General features: G+C 35.6%; 1 protein-coding gene across 1 annotated transcript; it reads left to right on the top strand.

Annotated features, from left to right (window-relative positions):
* The first annotated feature begins 1,215 nt into the window (after positions 1-1,215).
* LOC137939309 (5'-methylthioadenosine/S-adenosylhomocysteine nucleosidase-like) lies at positions 1,216-11,160 on the top strand. The gene is made up of 8 exons (XM_068784587.1): positions 1,216-1,421; positions 1,518-1,581; positions 5,259-5,350; positions 8,560-8,666; positions 9,737-9,811; positions 10,377-10,451; positions 10,632-10,724; positions 10,820-11,160. Exons 1-8 carry the CDS (start codon positions 1,334-1,336, stop codon positions 11,015-11,017), a joined length of 792 nt encoding a protein of 263 aa, XP_068640688.1. The 5' UTR covers positions 1,216-1,333; the 3' UTR covers positions 11,018-11,160.
* Positions 11,161-11,712: the final 552 nt, after the last annotated feature.

The following is an 11,712-nucleotide window of genomic DNA, read 5'->3' as shown; positions in this document are numbered from 1 at the left end:
CTAGAGAACCACACCTGGTGATTGCAAAAATATTTGTTTTTGGTACTTAGGTATTTGGTACTCAATATTCAACAAATTTTTATCCATTATGATACTTCGAGTGCCATTAACTTAAGTGAGAACTTTGCTCACCATTCTCAATCCAATCACATTAAAATTGGACAACTTAAGTGAGAACCTTGCTCACCATTCTCAGTCCAATCACATTAAAATTGGACAACACTTTATGTCACATGTTTAAGATATGGGAGCTTGGATATCACTTGGAGAAGGGTTATCTCTCTAAAAATAAGATATAAGTTTAATTTTATTCTTTTGTATTTTAAACTCTCTTTTATAGGGGTTCTCTATACCTTAAAACTAGAAAAATTGGCTTTCTAGAGGTTGAAATTTGGAGAGGGTGTGCCAACTAGAGCCGGAATCTAATTTGTATTAAACCTCTTGGGGAGAGATAAATTGGTGTAATTGGGGATTAAATTTGGCTTTGAAGAGAGCATGAAATCTCTTTGTAATTTTCAGCTAATAGAGTATGTTAGTGGAATTTTTTTGAGCAAAAGTTCTTGGGTAATGACTACCATTAGCGAAACATCATGAACACAAACCATTATCTCCTTGTGATGTGTGGTTGTTAATTATTTGTCATATTTTATTTTAGTATTCCATGTACTTTAATTTTTAATTTAAAATCTCAATTCACCCCCTCTTGTGAAACCATTTAGGCCAACAATTGGTATCAGAGTAAGCCCAATTTATTTAAATTTTATAATTACATTTCATTCAACTGATTTCATGGCATCTCAAGTTGGCATTATGTTCCAAGAGGGTCACGATCCCTTTTTTGCACTCATACTTAATAGTTTTTTTGTAAAATGTTCCAATATTTTGATAGAACAAGATTAAGTGTTCGAGTGCATAAAATTACTAGCAGTACAAATTCAAATGAATAGATGTATATTCATCTATTATGACATTATAAATGACGGTTGATTGGTTTTTATTTTGATTTTTGAACTTTCAAAAATTTTAAGTTTACACTTTATTTTCTAATTTTCATGTGCAACATAAAAATAGTTTTTAAATATTTTTAATTTCAATAATTTTCTGGAATTTTAATCCTTCACCAGTTTGTTCTTTATGGGGAAACGGTTAAAATAAATGAACCAATAAATGGAACGAATCCGTCGCCATCTCCACTTTTAAAAAATCAAAAGGAATCGATACGTATGCCGTCTCGCGCGTTTTCTGCTTGCAGCGACCCATTCGCTTCTCTGTTGAAGCCGGCAGAGGAAGAAGAATAAAGCAAGGTGCTGAAATATTGAGACTAGATCTGAGGATGGCGCCGGAGGACAACATCACTGTTGTGGAGAAGACGGAGCGATCACAGAAAGAGACGCCCACCTCTAATGTCGTTTTTATTATTGGTATGGTGGCCTTTCTTCGGCACTTCTGTCTTTTTTTTTTTTGTTTTTTCAGATGTACTACACGTTTCTCAGTCTTTCTTTTTGACAAATTTTCAGCAATGGAGGATGAAGCGCTTCCCGTGGTTAATCAGTTTCAGCTGACGGAGGACACTGATTCTCCGTGAGTTACTCTCTCTACAAACACTTAGTGCTTTCCACTTTGGTTTTTTATGTAGTTTATCCTTATCTCTTTGACCTCCAAATCTCAAGCTTTATGTTTTCCAAAAGAGAAAAAGAAAAGAAAAAAATTCACGAACTTCATCTTTGAGGCAACATGGATCGTTATTGGGGGGAGTGGGGAGCCCGTTTATACACGTTGTGGAAAATAGAAACAATGGAAATTTAGAGTGCGAGTGAATCACTCTTATGTGCACAAAATTAGAGCTGTGCTATGTGAGATGCTGAATTAAACCGAAGGGAGATAAGAAATCTTATCTCCTAAAACGAAGATAACATAATCCTTTATCATGCTCCCATAAGTCACGGTTAGAGAGACCAATCTTGTCTTTTAGCAAATGAAACTGTGAACGTGGCAATGACTTTGTAAGGACATTAGCAAGTTCGTTAGCATAAGCAATATGGAAGAGAGGCTCATATATTCTCCCCCATTGTCTAAATAAAGTGTAATAATTTTTCTTTTGAAGTAATTTTCCACAATGGCTCTATAACGATGAAAAAGTTCTTGAACTTTAGATTTTCGTCTGAGTGGGTAAAACCATATGTATTTGATATAGTGATCAACGAAAATGACATAGTATTTGAAACCATTTGTGAGAAAACAGGAGAAGTTCATAAATCAGAAAAAATAATTTCAAGTGGTTGTGTAGAGATAAAAAACCCTCCTTTGACTTTTATTGCAAAGATATGCATGACATGAAAACTCTTTTGGCATAGAAGTCGAAAATTTAAATGATAACTAGAAACAACGTGTGTCAAAATGGGAAGAGCGGGATGACCTAATCAATGATGCCAGTTGGATGATGTGGTTTTGACTTGAGAGAAGGCAAGAATTAGAGAAGACATAGATTTACGAGCCAGCCACTCATACACTCTCTCTAGTGCTGCCCGTCAAACGGATTGCTCCCATGTGAAGATCCTTCACATGACAGGAAGATGGAAAAAATTTAATGGAAGCATTATTTGTAGTGCAAAATTGAGAGATAGAAATTAATTTCTTTTGCATGGTTGGTACACAAAAGACATCATTCAAAGTAAATGTAGTACTAAGGGTTGGAAGATATATAGAATTGGTGTGGGTGATGGAGAGACCAATGTCATTGCCAATCATAACATCATCAGAGCTAGTATAGAGTGTATGAAGAGATAAGTTGCTCAAGTGTTTTTGTGATATGGTGAGATGATCCACTATCAAGTAACCAAGCTAGATTGTTGGAGGTGGCGTTAGCAGCATAATGAGCTTGTGGTTGTCATGGTGTTGTCAAAGTATGAGTTGGTGGAAATCTTGTGTTGGTTGGCTGGATTGGTACGAGTTGAAATGATGGACATCGCTTAGCCGAGTGCCCTTGGATGCCACAAATCTGACAAAACTCCAGATATGGACTAGGTCGAGGACAGCTGGTGTAAGTTGGTAGCTATGGTTGGTCTGTTAGGGTTGTTAGAAGACAGGTGCCAGCCCGCATGACCAGACAAAGTGAGTGACCTGGCTGAGTCGACGTACGTAAAATAGGCAGTGAGTTGGAACTGAAAAACAGTGAGTAAGCAGTCTTAGATTGTGGTTTTTTTTTCTCTCACACGTGTGGCTCACTTACACACGCTTGTTGTCTTCAACCTTCCAATGGCAGTTTCCAATGGCAGTGTCGAGAGCGGAGGGAATGAAGGCAGCAGGCTCGGGAAGGAGGTGACGGCGACGGGAGAGGAATCGGACGAACGAGGTCGAAGCGGAGACGTGAGTAAGTCTACTTGCAGTTTCCGGCGCTCTCATTGAAGGCGAAGCGATTGATTTTGGGTATGACGAGATCGTTTGTGTGGCTAACAATCTGGCGCTCTCGTTGAAGATAGAGTTATTGATTTTGGGTATGGCGAGATCGTCAGTGTGGTGATCAAAGGCGTCACATGAGCAGAGGAAAAAGGGAAAGAGGAAAAGACGGCAGATATTTTGCTGGTGGAGAGGCAGAGGAAGCGATTTTGAAGAAAAAAAATTCAGGAGGCAAAAGAATCGATTAGCTCTGATACCATGTGAGATGTTGAACTGAACCACACCTTTGCATTGATTAAGAGTGATATTTATATACAATTTACAACAAAAAAGATAAATAAAATCATCAGAGACCTTATCTCCTAAACTGAAGGGAGATAAGAAATCTTATCGCCTAAATTGAAGGGAAGATAATCCCTTATCATGCTATTGGTTCTAGGCCAGAGCAAGAGGAGCCAATAACAGCTAATCTTCAGACATCAAGAGAGCAAGTACAAAGAATAGGTGTTATATTGGAAACTGGTCTCCTACTGAAGCCTTTAACAACTGAATGAATTGTTACTATGTCATAATTATGTCAGTTTGGTGGCAACCTTTAGGATCTCCCTTGAGATCTGATTGCACATTGTATCAAGATGGTTGGGTTCTCTTGCTCTCTGAAAATTTAGAGAAAAAAATGTGAGGTCTTTATTGGGAGTGTAGACAATACATATTTTGATACTAATGGCAAGACTTGCTGAAAGAAATAAAAAAGAAAGCGGTTCAAGTACAAAAATTGATTGGCAAGTCATTATAATTGTAATGATTTCAAAAATGACTAATTATTAGGACTGGTTGACCAAAAATTGATTACGATTAATTATCTTTGGAGTTACTGGTTTTATTCTAATATAGATGGAACTAGAGAGTTTTTATTAGCCAGAGCAAAGAATTCTTAGTAACTTGTGGCATGCTTCAAAGTGAAGCCTTTAACAACTGTATGAGCTACACTGATAAGGTTGTGATATTGAATAGGTCATGTTCGTTGCATGTTCTATATGGATCTGACTTTATCTGATACTTGATCAGATAAAAATATGCCAGAGGCCTTAATTGAATGTTTGACACCACCAATTTCTACATGATGATTATCATTTTTACCGAACAACCAACACAGGTCATGTATTCTGTGCAAATTAACAGTCAATATGATCACAATGGGTTCCAAAATCTTATCTTGGATCAGCATTTGATTGACTTTTTGGGTTTCATATAGTATTGTTACTTCTAGGCAATCTCTAAGAAACTGTGACTACAAAATCTTTTAGGGTTTATATGTATACCCAAAGTGTTGCATGACCTTAGATAGGATTTTCCAGAGTATTGTAGTCATTTGGTGTTGTTGTCTTTTGAGGTACAGATTCTTTCTGTATTTTATCTCTTTAAAGTGTGACTAGTTTTACATATATGATGCTAATGTTGATATCACATATTTGTTCATTTGTGGGGCTGTATAACAAGCTATCTTACACTGATGTGGCCTTGATTTATGAGGTCCTCTGGATCTTGTGGAAGACCAAAGAGTACAAATTTTGAAGATTAACCAATTACACTTGATAAATGCTTTCATTAGAGAAAAATTCTCTGCATATAGAGTATTTATGTTCATTAATTAAAAATGTTTCTATTGTAATACTTATACTATGGCTCACTGTATTGCGACCTCAATGAGTTTAAAAGCTTATGAGTTACTCTCAGTTCACCAATAGTTGACACTTAGATACTGTTACGTGACTGTGTATTTTCTGTTGTTGTTCAAGTTATATTTACTTTTCATTTTCATAATTTGGATGCAAGTCTCATGAGGTTTGATTGTTTTCCAGATTTCCTAAAGGTGTTCCATGGATCAGGTACCATGGTATCTATAAAGATCCGCAAATCAATATTATGTGGCCAGGAAAAGATATGGTTCTAGGTAATTTCTTGCATGAGGCTGTTGACTTACACATTATTTTGTTTGAAGAATTCATTGCTATTTGCTTCTGGAGTTGGACTCTTCAATTTCTTATTGTTTAATTTGCATCTTCTGAGACCTTGAAACTTCTTGTACTGTCTGACTCACATAAACTTGATTGCTTGCAAATCCTTGTGGAAAGTTCCAACTTTTTCTTTGATATTTTATTTTGTTTTATATTCTGGTTTTCTTATTGTGTCTCATTCAGAAAGTAGAAGTTTGGAGCATTAATTTTTTTGTAGGAGTTCAGTTCCTTTTCATCTTGATGCAATTTCCGTATCTGCTTTCTTTGCTTTTCCTTGCCCTTTTTTTTTTACAAAGGATGTAAAAACTTTTATAAAAGAGGGATAAAAATATAAAAACCTAACTAAGCGGACCTTCCTCCAAAACAAGGTGTTGGAATCAAACACCCAACTTAGCCTTGGCAGACCTATGGATGTGATTCCAAGTACAATTCAAAAGAGACGTTATATTACATATTTCAAAGTAAATGTCCCAATGCCGCCAGTGAGGATTGATTGACTTTGCACATCACTCAATGACAATCTTGGAGTCGCCTTCAATAAGGAGGCCCACAAGATGGCCCTGGAAGAGCTTTTTCTTGCCCTTTGAAGCAACAAAAAGTTTGGAGCATTAGGTTTTTCATTTTGATGCAATTTCTATATCTGCTTTCTTTTCTTTTCCCTGCTCCTTTGAAGCAACAAACAGTATCTATCTAACATCTATGGAAGTGATAGCTGAATGTAAAACATGCAAATTGTTATAGTCAAAAGTTAGTGAAATTTCTTATTCCTTTCCACAGGCTGCAATCTTCTTTTGACAATAGTTGAACATAGAAAAAATTGTCAGCCTTGGAAGTTTATGAAGGACTGAGTGTTTCATCTCATAAATGCTTTCAGAATGTCAATGATTAAAAAGAAATCCATCTAAATTGTCTTTTGCAGTGCTTGGAAATAAGTTGATGAGTCATCGAGTATCATCAGTGCTCTTCTTTTTATCATGTATATATTTTTGGGGTAGGTCAAAGAAAGATGTTGATTGATACTATGCCTGATGTATCTTTCTGAGATAGCTTGTCTAGGTGCACCTTGCTTGCTTCAATTGGTGGAAGTTTGGTGGTAGTGTTTTTTAAAATTTCTCTATACAAATACTTATTTTTTCATATCAATGTAGTTATCATTTGGATGAGTTATACATTAGATGTTTCAAAACTTGGGCTATATTAAGTGTCTTAAATGTTCTACAGGTAGATTATATATTGTTAAAGTTGGATCCAGGTCCATCTCAAAATAACTAACCTAAGTTAGGATATCTCTTGCCAAATAACAAGCACTAGATTTTTCTAATCCCAGATCCGTGTGTGACTATTCTAAACACTCCTCTTCATGTGTAGGCTCTCTTTGTGAGTCCCACATATGGATAATTTTTTGGTAGAGGCTCAAATACTGGTACCCCTTCTGGTACTATGTTAAAGTTGCGTCCAAGTCTATCGTAAGTTAGAAGACCTCTTCCCAAATAATAAGCACTCAATCTTTATTATCCGGATCCATGTGAGACTATTCTTAACACATAAATATTGAAAAACTGCATTAATGCCGCATAGAGGTAAAATTTCTGAGGAAAGTGATTACATTTATGAATTCACACCATTCTCTCTCAAAAAAAAAAAAAAAAAAATTTATGAGTTCATATTTTGATCAGGATCCAATTAAACTAGTTCAAACAAGAATGAAGAACCCAATCAGCAGCTGTGGGTTCTTTGGTTTTGCATTAAATATGTGCATCTGAACTTCCTTACTGTTTCCTGCTCAAAATGGTTCCTAGAAGACCTAAAATTTTAAATCCTAAGATTATGCTGCCCATATTTTACTTGTGAAAATATATCCACTAAATTCACTTGATAAGTGGAAACCAGATGTCGTATATCAGTTATGATGAGAAATCTTTCTAGACATTATTGTATATGGTGCTATTACAAAAAATGATGCTACAAATATAGCGCTAGACACTATCATAATATAATGCTGTTGTTAAAAAAAAAAAAAAACGGTTGTATTTAATGCAAGCATAGATTTTTCACTCTGTGTAAAATCATTCTTTCATGATTGTGTTGCTTCTGCCTCTGCCCTACTATATTAGAACCTCTCTCATAGTTCCTTCAATTACATCTCTGTCACAATTCTGAAGAAGAAGAATAAAATAGTATTGTCAGGTAATACTATAAAAAAAAAAAAGGTTAACTGAAAAGTAGTTTAGATGCTAACTGTTTTTCTTTCAATTTCCGTCGTTGTTGCACCATTTGTCGTTCTAAGCCTTACATCTCAAGCAGGTAATATCATATGAATATAGCTTTATATTTGAAGAGATCAATGGATATTTGATGTGGAAGAGTCATTTCTAATTGGAGGGTACCATGCTCCAACTCTTCGTTGTGAATTTGGACCCCCCTTAGTAGCTTATTTTCCCCTTTGTTTTTAATAAATATTTCACTGATCTAATTGATGGAAAAAAGTGTCAGAAAAAAGAAAACATTAGTTGTTATATAAGGTAAACTAGTGCAGTCTTAAAAAGAACCATAAGAACAAAACTCATATGAAAAAGTTACAAGAAAAGGTTGGTATTCTAAACCATGAACCTAGGTTGCATAGCATAATGGGTGTTGTCGTTGTCCTTCCTCAAAATACTTTCCAATCAATTTACAAGAACAGAAAGTTTCAAGTAATGAAATTTGTCATCAAAGTTCAAGATTATATTGCCAGCTCCTAAGGTTGTTAATTGCCAAAAAAAAATTCATTCTCACATCCCAAAAGAAGCTTTTACCTTTATACCTTTTCAGTGATCCAATCTTGTACTTGTCCAGAAGTACCTTTGTTTCCTCAAAGTGATGAGTCGCTTCCACTTGCATCCACTGAATGAAATTTTAACAATCTAGTTTTCTCATGCAGAATAAACAAAATAATCTAGCACAGCTTGCTATGAACAAACTTTTTGAGTATTAATGAGTGAATTTTGGTGCCTAATGATTACTCTTGTTTATTCTTTTGTTTGGTCTCGAGATCACCTTCCCTTAATATCTCTTCTTTACCACCTTATCAGCACATATGGATGTCTTTTCAACTCTTTACCATGTATGACCAACTTTGCCTGATAATTGAAGATTATTATTCCAGGGAGTAATAATGTCGGTACAGTGCCAGCGGCACTTGTCACCTATGCTTCCATCCAAGTGTTAAAACCAGACCTTATCATCAATCTAGGCACTGCAGGTGGCTTAAAGGTGGCTATCTTAGATAATTCTTGGCTATTTCATTTTCTGGTTTCATTCAATTACTATAATCTATTTGTTCCCACATGCAATTACCAACATTTAGTTCATTCAACCCTCTCTCTCTCTCTCTCTCTCTCACACACACACACACACACACACACACACAAACACTAGACATGTGTACAGTATACATACACTGATAATTGGAGTCTGACTAGATATGTGTACAGTACCTGTACCTTGGTGGCTGAAAGATTGGTGACTTGGAAAAAAAGGAAAAATGATTAATTGTACATATGTTGCATCTGTCTTGGATAGAGTAGAATGTAAAAGAAATTCAGTATGACCTAGCATTAAAGCAACTGATTACAGAAGCAGTTGTCACAGAAGTGTTGCAATGACCCTAGAGGAATTGCATCATGGACTGGAAGTGCCTGGGAGGAATGCAATCAACCTTGCTTTAATTACACTAGTGCAATGCAGATCAAATGGTCAAAATTATTTCCAAGCTGAACCCAAACGTCTGTTGTTGACTTCTTTCAGGTGCTATGGTTTTTTTAAGTATTTTAATGTTACACTAGATTTTGTTTTGAAAAATAAAAATCATGTTACTCATCCTCTAGATAATTTAAATTGAGATCTTTCAATTCACTCTGCATGAACTGAAAGATGTGGGACTAAATCAACATGAATTTAATAGGTGTACGTTAGATTTTACACAGTATTTGTTGCTCAACTCCCCTGTGCTTATCACATTGAGAACTCTGGATCCATCTAAGAATGTTGCAGAGTTACTAAAACAGTTGGATGTGGGTCACATCTATTGCTTTAACACTTCTTTACACCTGCAGATGATTGTTTATTGTTTCTCCCCTGTCTGATATCATTACTAACTTCACAAAATGACATGTTTATATTTTATGTTTAATTGGACATCGGATCCAAGACACTACTCGTCTTCACTTCGTAGTAACATTATCATTTACCAGCTTCAATGCTGAATAAATTTTGTCAGTTGTAGACTTCCCATAATTGTTCTCTCTGAAGTCGTAAAAATAGGACAAAGTTCTTTTTTCCAGGTTAAAGGAGCTTGCATTGGGGATGTGTTTGTGATTTCTGATGTTGCTTTTCATCATAGAAGAAACCCTTTGCCTGTGAGTTTTGCTCTTTGTTCTTATTGATATCACATTGGTTGGGGGGAGGGGGGGTTGGGTTCATGATTGTAATATTCTTGTTATCTATATTGAAGCTTACCATCAGCTTTTAAAGTCAGTGGGCGCGTGACATTTCATTCAAAATAACTTCCTGGATCTCATCTCTTCCCCTCCTATAAATATTGAAAAGAAAAAGGAACTATAGTTACAAATGAATTCTGTTTATATAATTACATAAAATTTAGCTTACGGAAGCTGGTTGTTCATTTTGTTACCTTCCTGGTCCCTTCTGCCTCACCTATTCCTGCAGTCGGGTGTTAAAACTATTAGAAGCATGAAATGCCATTCTCAAGGTTTTGACAAAGTTGGCATATGTAGATTGTATGTCCCCATTTCTTTTGGAAATTAAATGTTTTAAAATATTATTTTTAGTTTAATTTTGAATGATTGGGAGCGAAAGCTAGCAGCAAAGACACATAATTTGAGTGTCTATGATTTTTTTCGGATTGCCAAACCTGTTTTTCACTTGTGTTACTCACATTTGTAACCTCCACTTTGTCAGTAGATTCGTGATCAATATGGGATTGGAGCTCGGAAGACCTTTCCTACACCAAACCTTTTGAAGCAGCTTGATCTGAAGGTAATCATCAAGCTTGTTAGCTCACCATGTATATACTCTCATACTCTTAAGCAATTTCTCTTAAGAGTGCTTGCTTGTGTGCTCTACATTAATTTTGAAGTAACACCTCATACGGTTCCTAAGATTTATGTTGAGAGATATAGAGGATATTAGATATGTTTTACTTCATGGATGCCACAGATTGGAAAGTTATCCACCGGTGATTCATTTGATATGTCCCCTGAGGATGAGGCATTTGTAATGGCAAATGATGCCACAGTTATAGATATGGAGGTGAGTTTCTGTCTCTAAACCGCAGAAAAAAAAGCTGGATTCAAAGACCAACCTCCTTCCCTTTTCTCTCTTACTATGTTGGTTGTTCACTTCAGGGAGCAGCTGTAGCACATGTGGCGGATCTCCTGTCGGTTCCAGCAATTTTCTTAAAAGCTGTGACTAATATAGTTGATGACAGCAAACAATCTGTGGAAGAATTCTTACAGAATGTACCAGCAGTAACTGCAGCACTTAGTCAGGTTGCCACTCGAGCAGTTGATTTTATAAAGGGCAAATGCCTCTCTGAACTCTGAACTAGCAGCTATTGCTATCTTTTTACTTTCTCTCTCTAAAAACATGATGAGTAATTAATGTGCACATGCCAGCATTAAAACTAGAGTTTCTGTAGTAGTTCTCAGCATATAAATGATTTGATTTAACGGAGTTGTAGGTTGCAACTGAAACCTGATTTGTAGTTCATTCAAGTGCCATTTATTCTGACAGGAACATCCCAACAAGATCTCCCTCTCTTTAATGCAATTCAAGGCCTTTCATAAATGTTTAAGCTTTTAGTTAAGAAATTGTACTCTTTCACAACTAGACATTCAAGGCCTTTGATTTCCACCTATAATAAACACTCAGGGTGGCTTTCTGGTGTTTGAGATTGTGTGATAAATATATGAATAGACGGCCTTGATTCTATTTCTGGCCATCCATGGAGCAGTGACAAAGGTTTAAAATAATGAAGAAAACTTAAAAGGGATTTAAAAGAAAAACACAGTTACTGTATAGTCGGATTATAATAGAAAAATATGTTAAGAATTAAACACTCTAATTCAATACTAAAATAAGTAATAATAATCTCAGATGAGAAAATAATCATAAGATTTATACATGTTCGTCTCAGGTGAAAATATGTTCTTCCTGTTCGTCTCAGGTGAAAATATGTTCTTCCTCTCCTGCAACTCAGGATCTTTCATGTACCAACTCAACATAAAACGTTAATTAC

The sequence above is a fragment of the Aristolochia californica genome, unplaced genomic scaffold (genome assembly GCF_029961685.1).
Source record: "Aristolochia californica isolate CCGP_79_NKW_82.1479 unplaced genomic scaffold, dmAriCali1.0.hap1 SCAF_8, whole genome shotgun sequence".
In the NCBI taxonomy this organism is placed as follows: domain Eukaryota; kingdom Viridiplantae; phylum Streptophyta; class Magnoliopsida; order Piperales; family Aristolochiaceae; genus Aristolochia; species Aristolochia californica.
This window is presented reverse-complemented; position numbering and strand designations above follow the sequence as displayed.

Bases quoted from the DNA above. Each gene is read 5' to 3' on its own strand.
- LOC137939309 (XM_068784587.1), top strand. From the start codon at position 1,334: ATGGCGCCGGAGGACAACATCACTGTTGTGGAGAAGACGGAGCGATCA. The intron at 1,582-5,258 runs GTGAGTTACTCT...ATTGTTTTCCAG, and splicing joins ACGGAGGACACTGATTCTCC to ATTTCCTAAAGGTGTTCCAT. The intron at 9,812-10,376 runs GTGAGTTTTGCT...CTTTGTCAGTAG, and splicing joins ATAGAAGAAACCCTTTGCCT to ATTCGTGATCAATATGGGAT.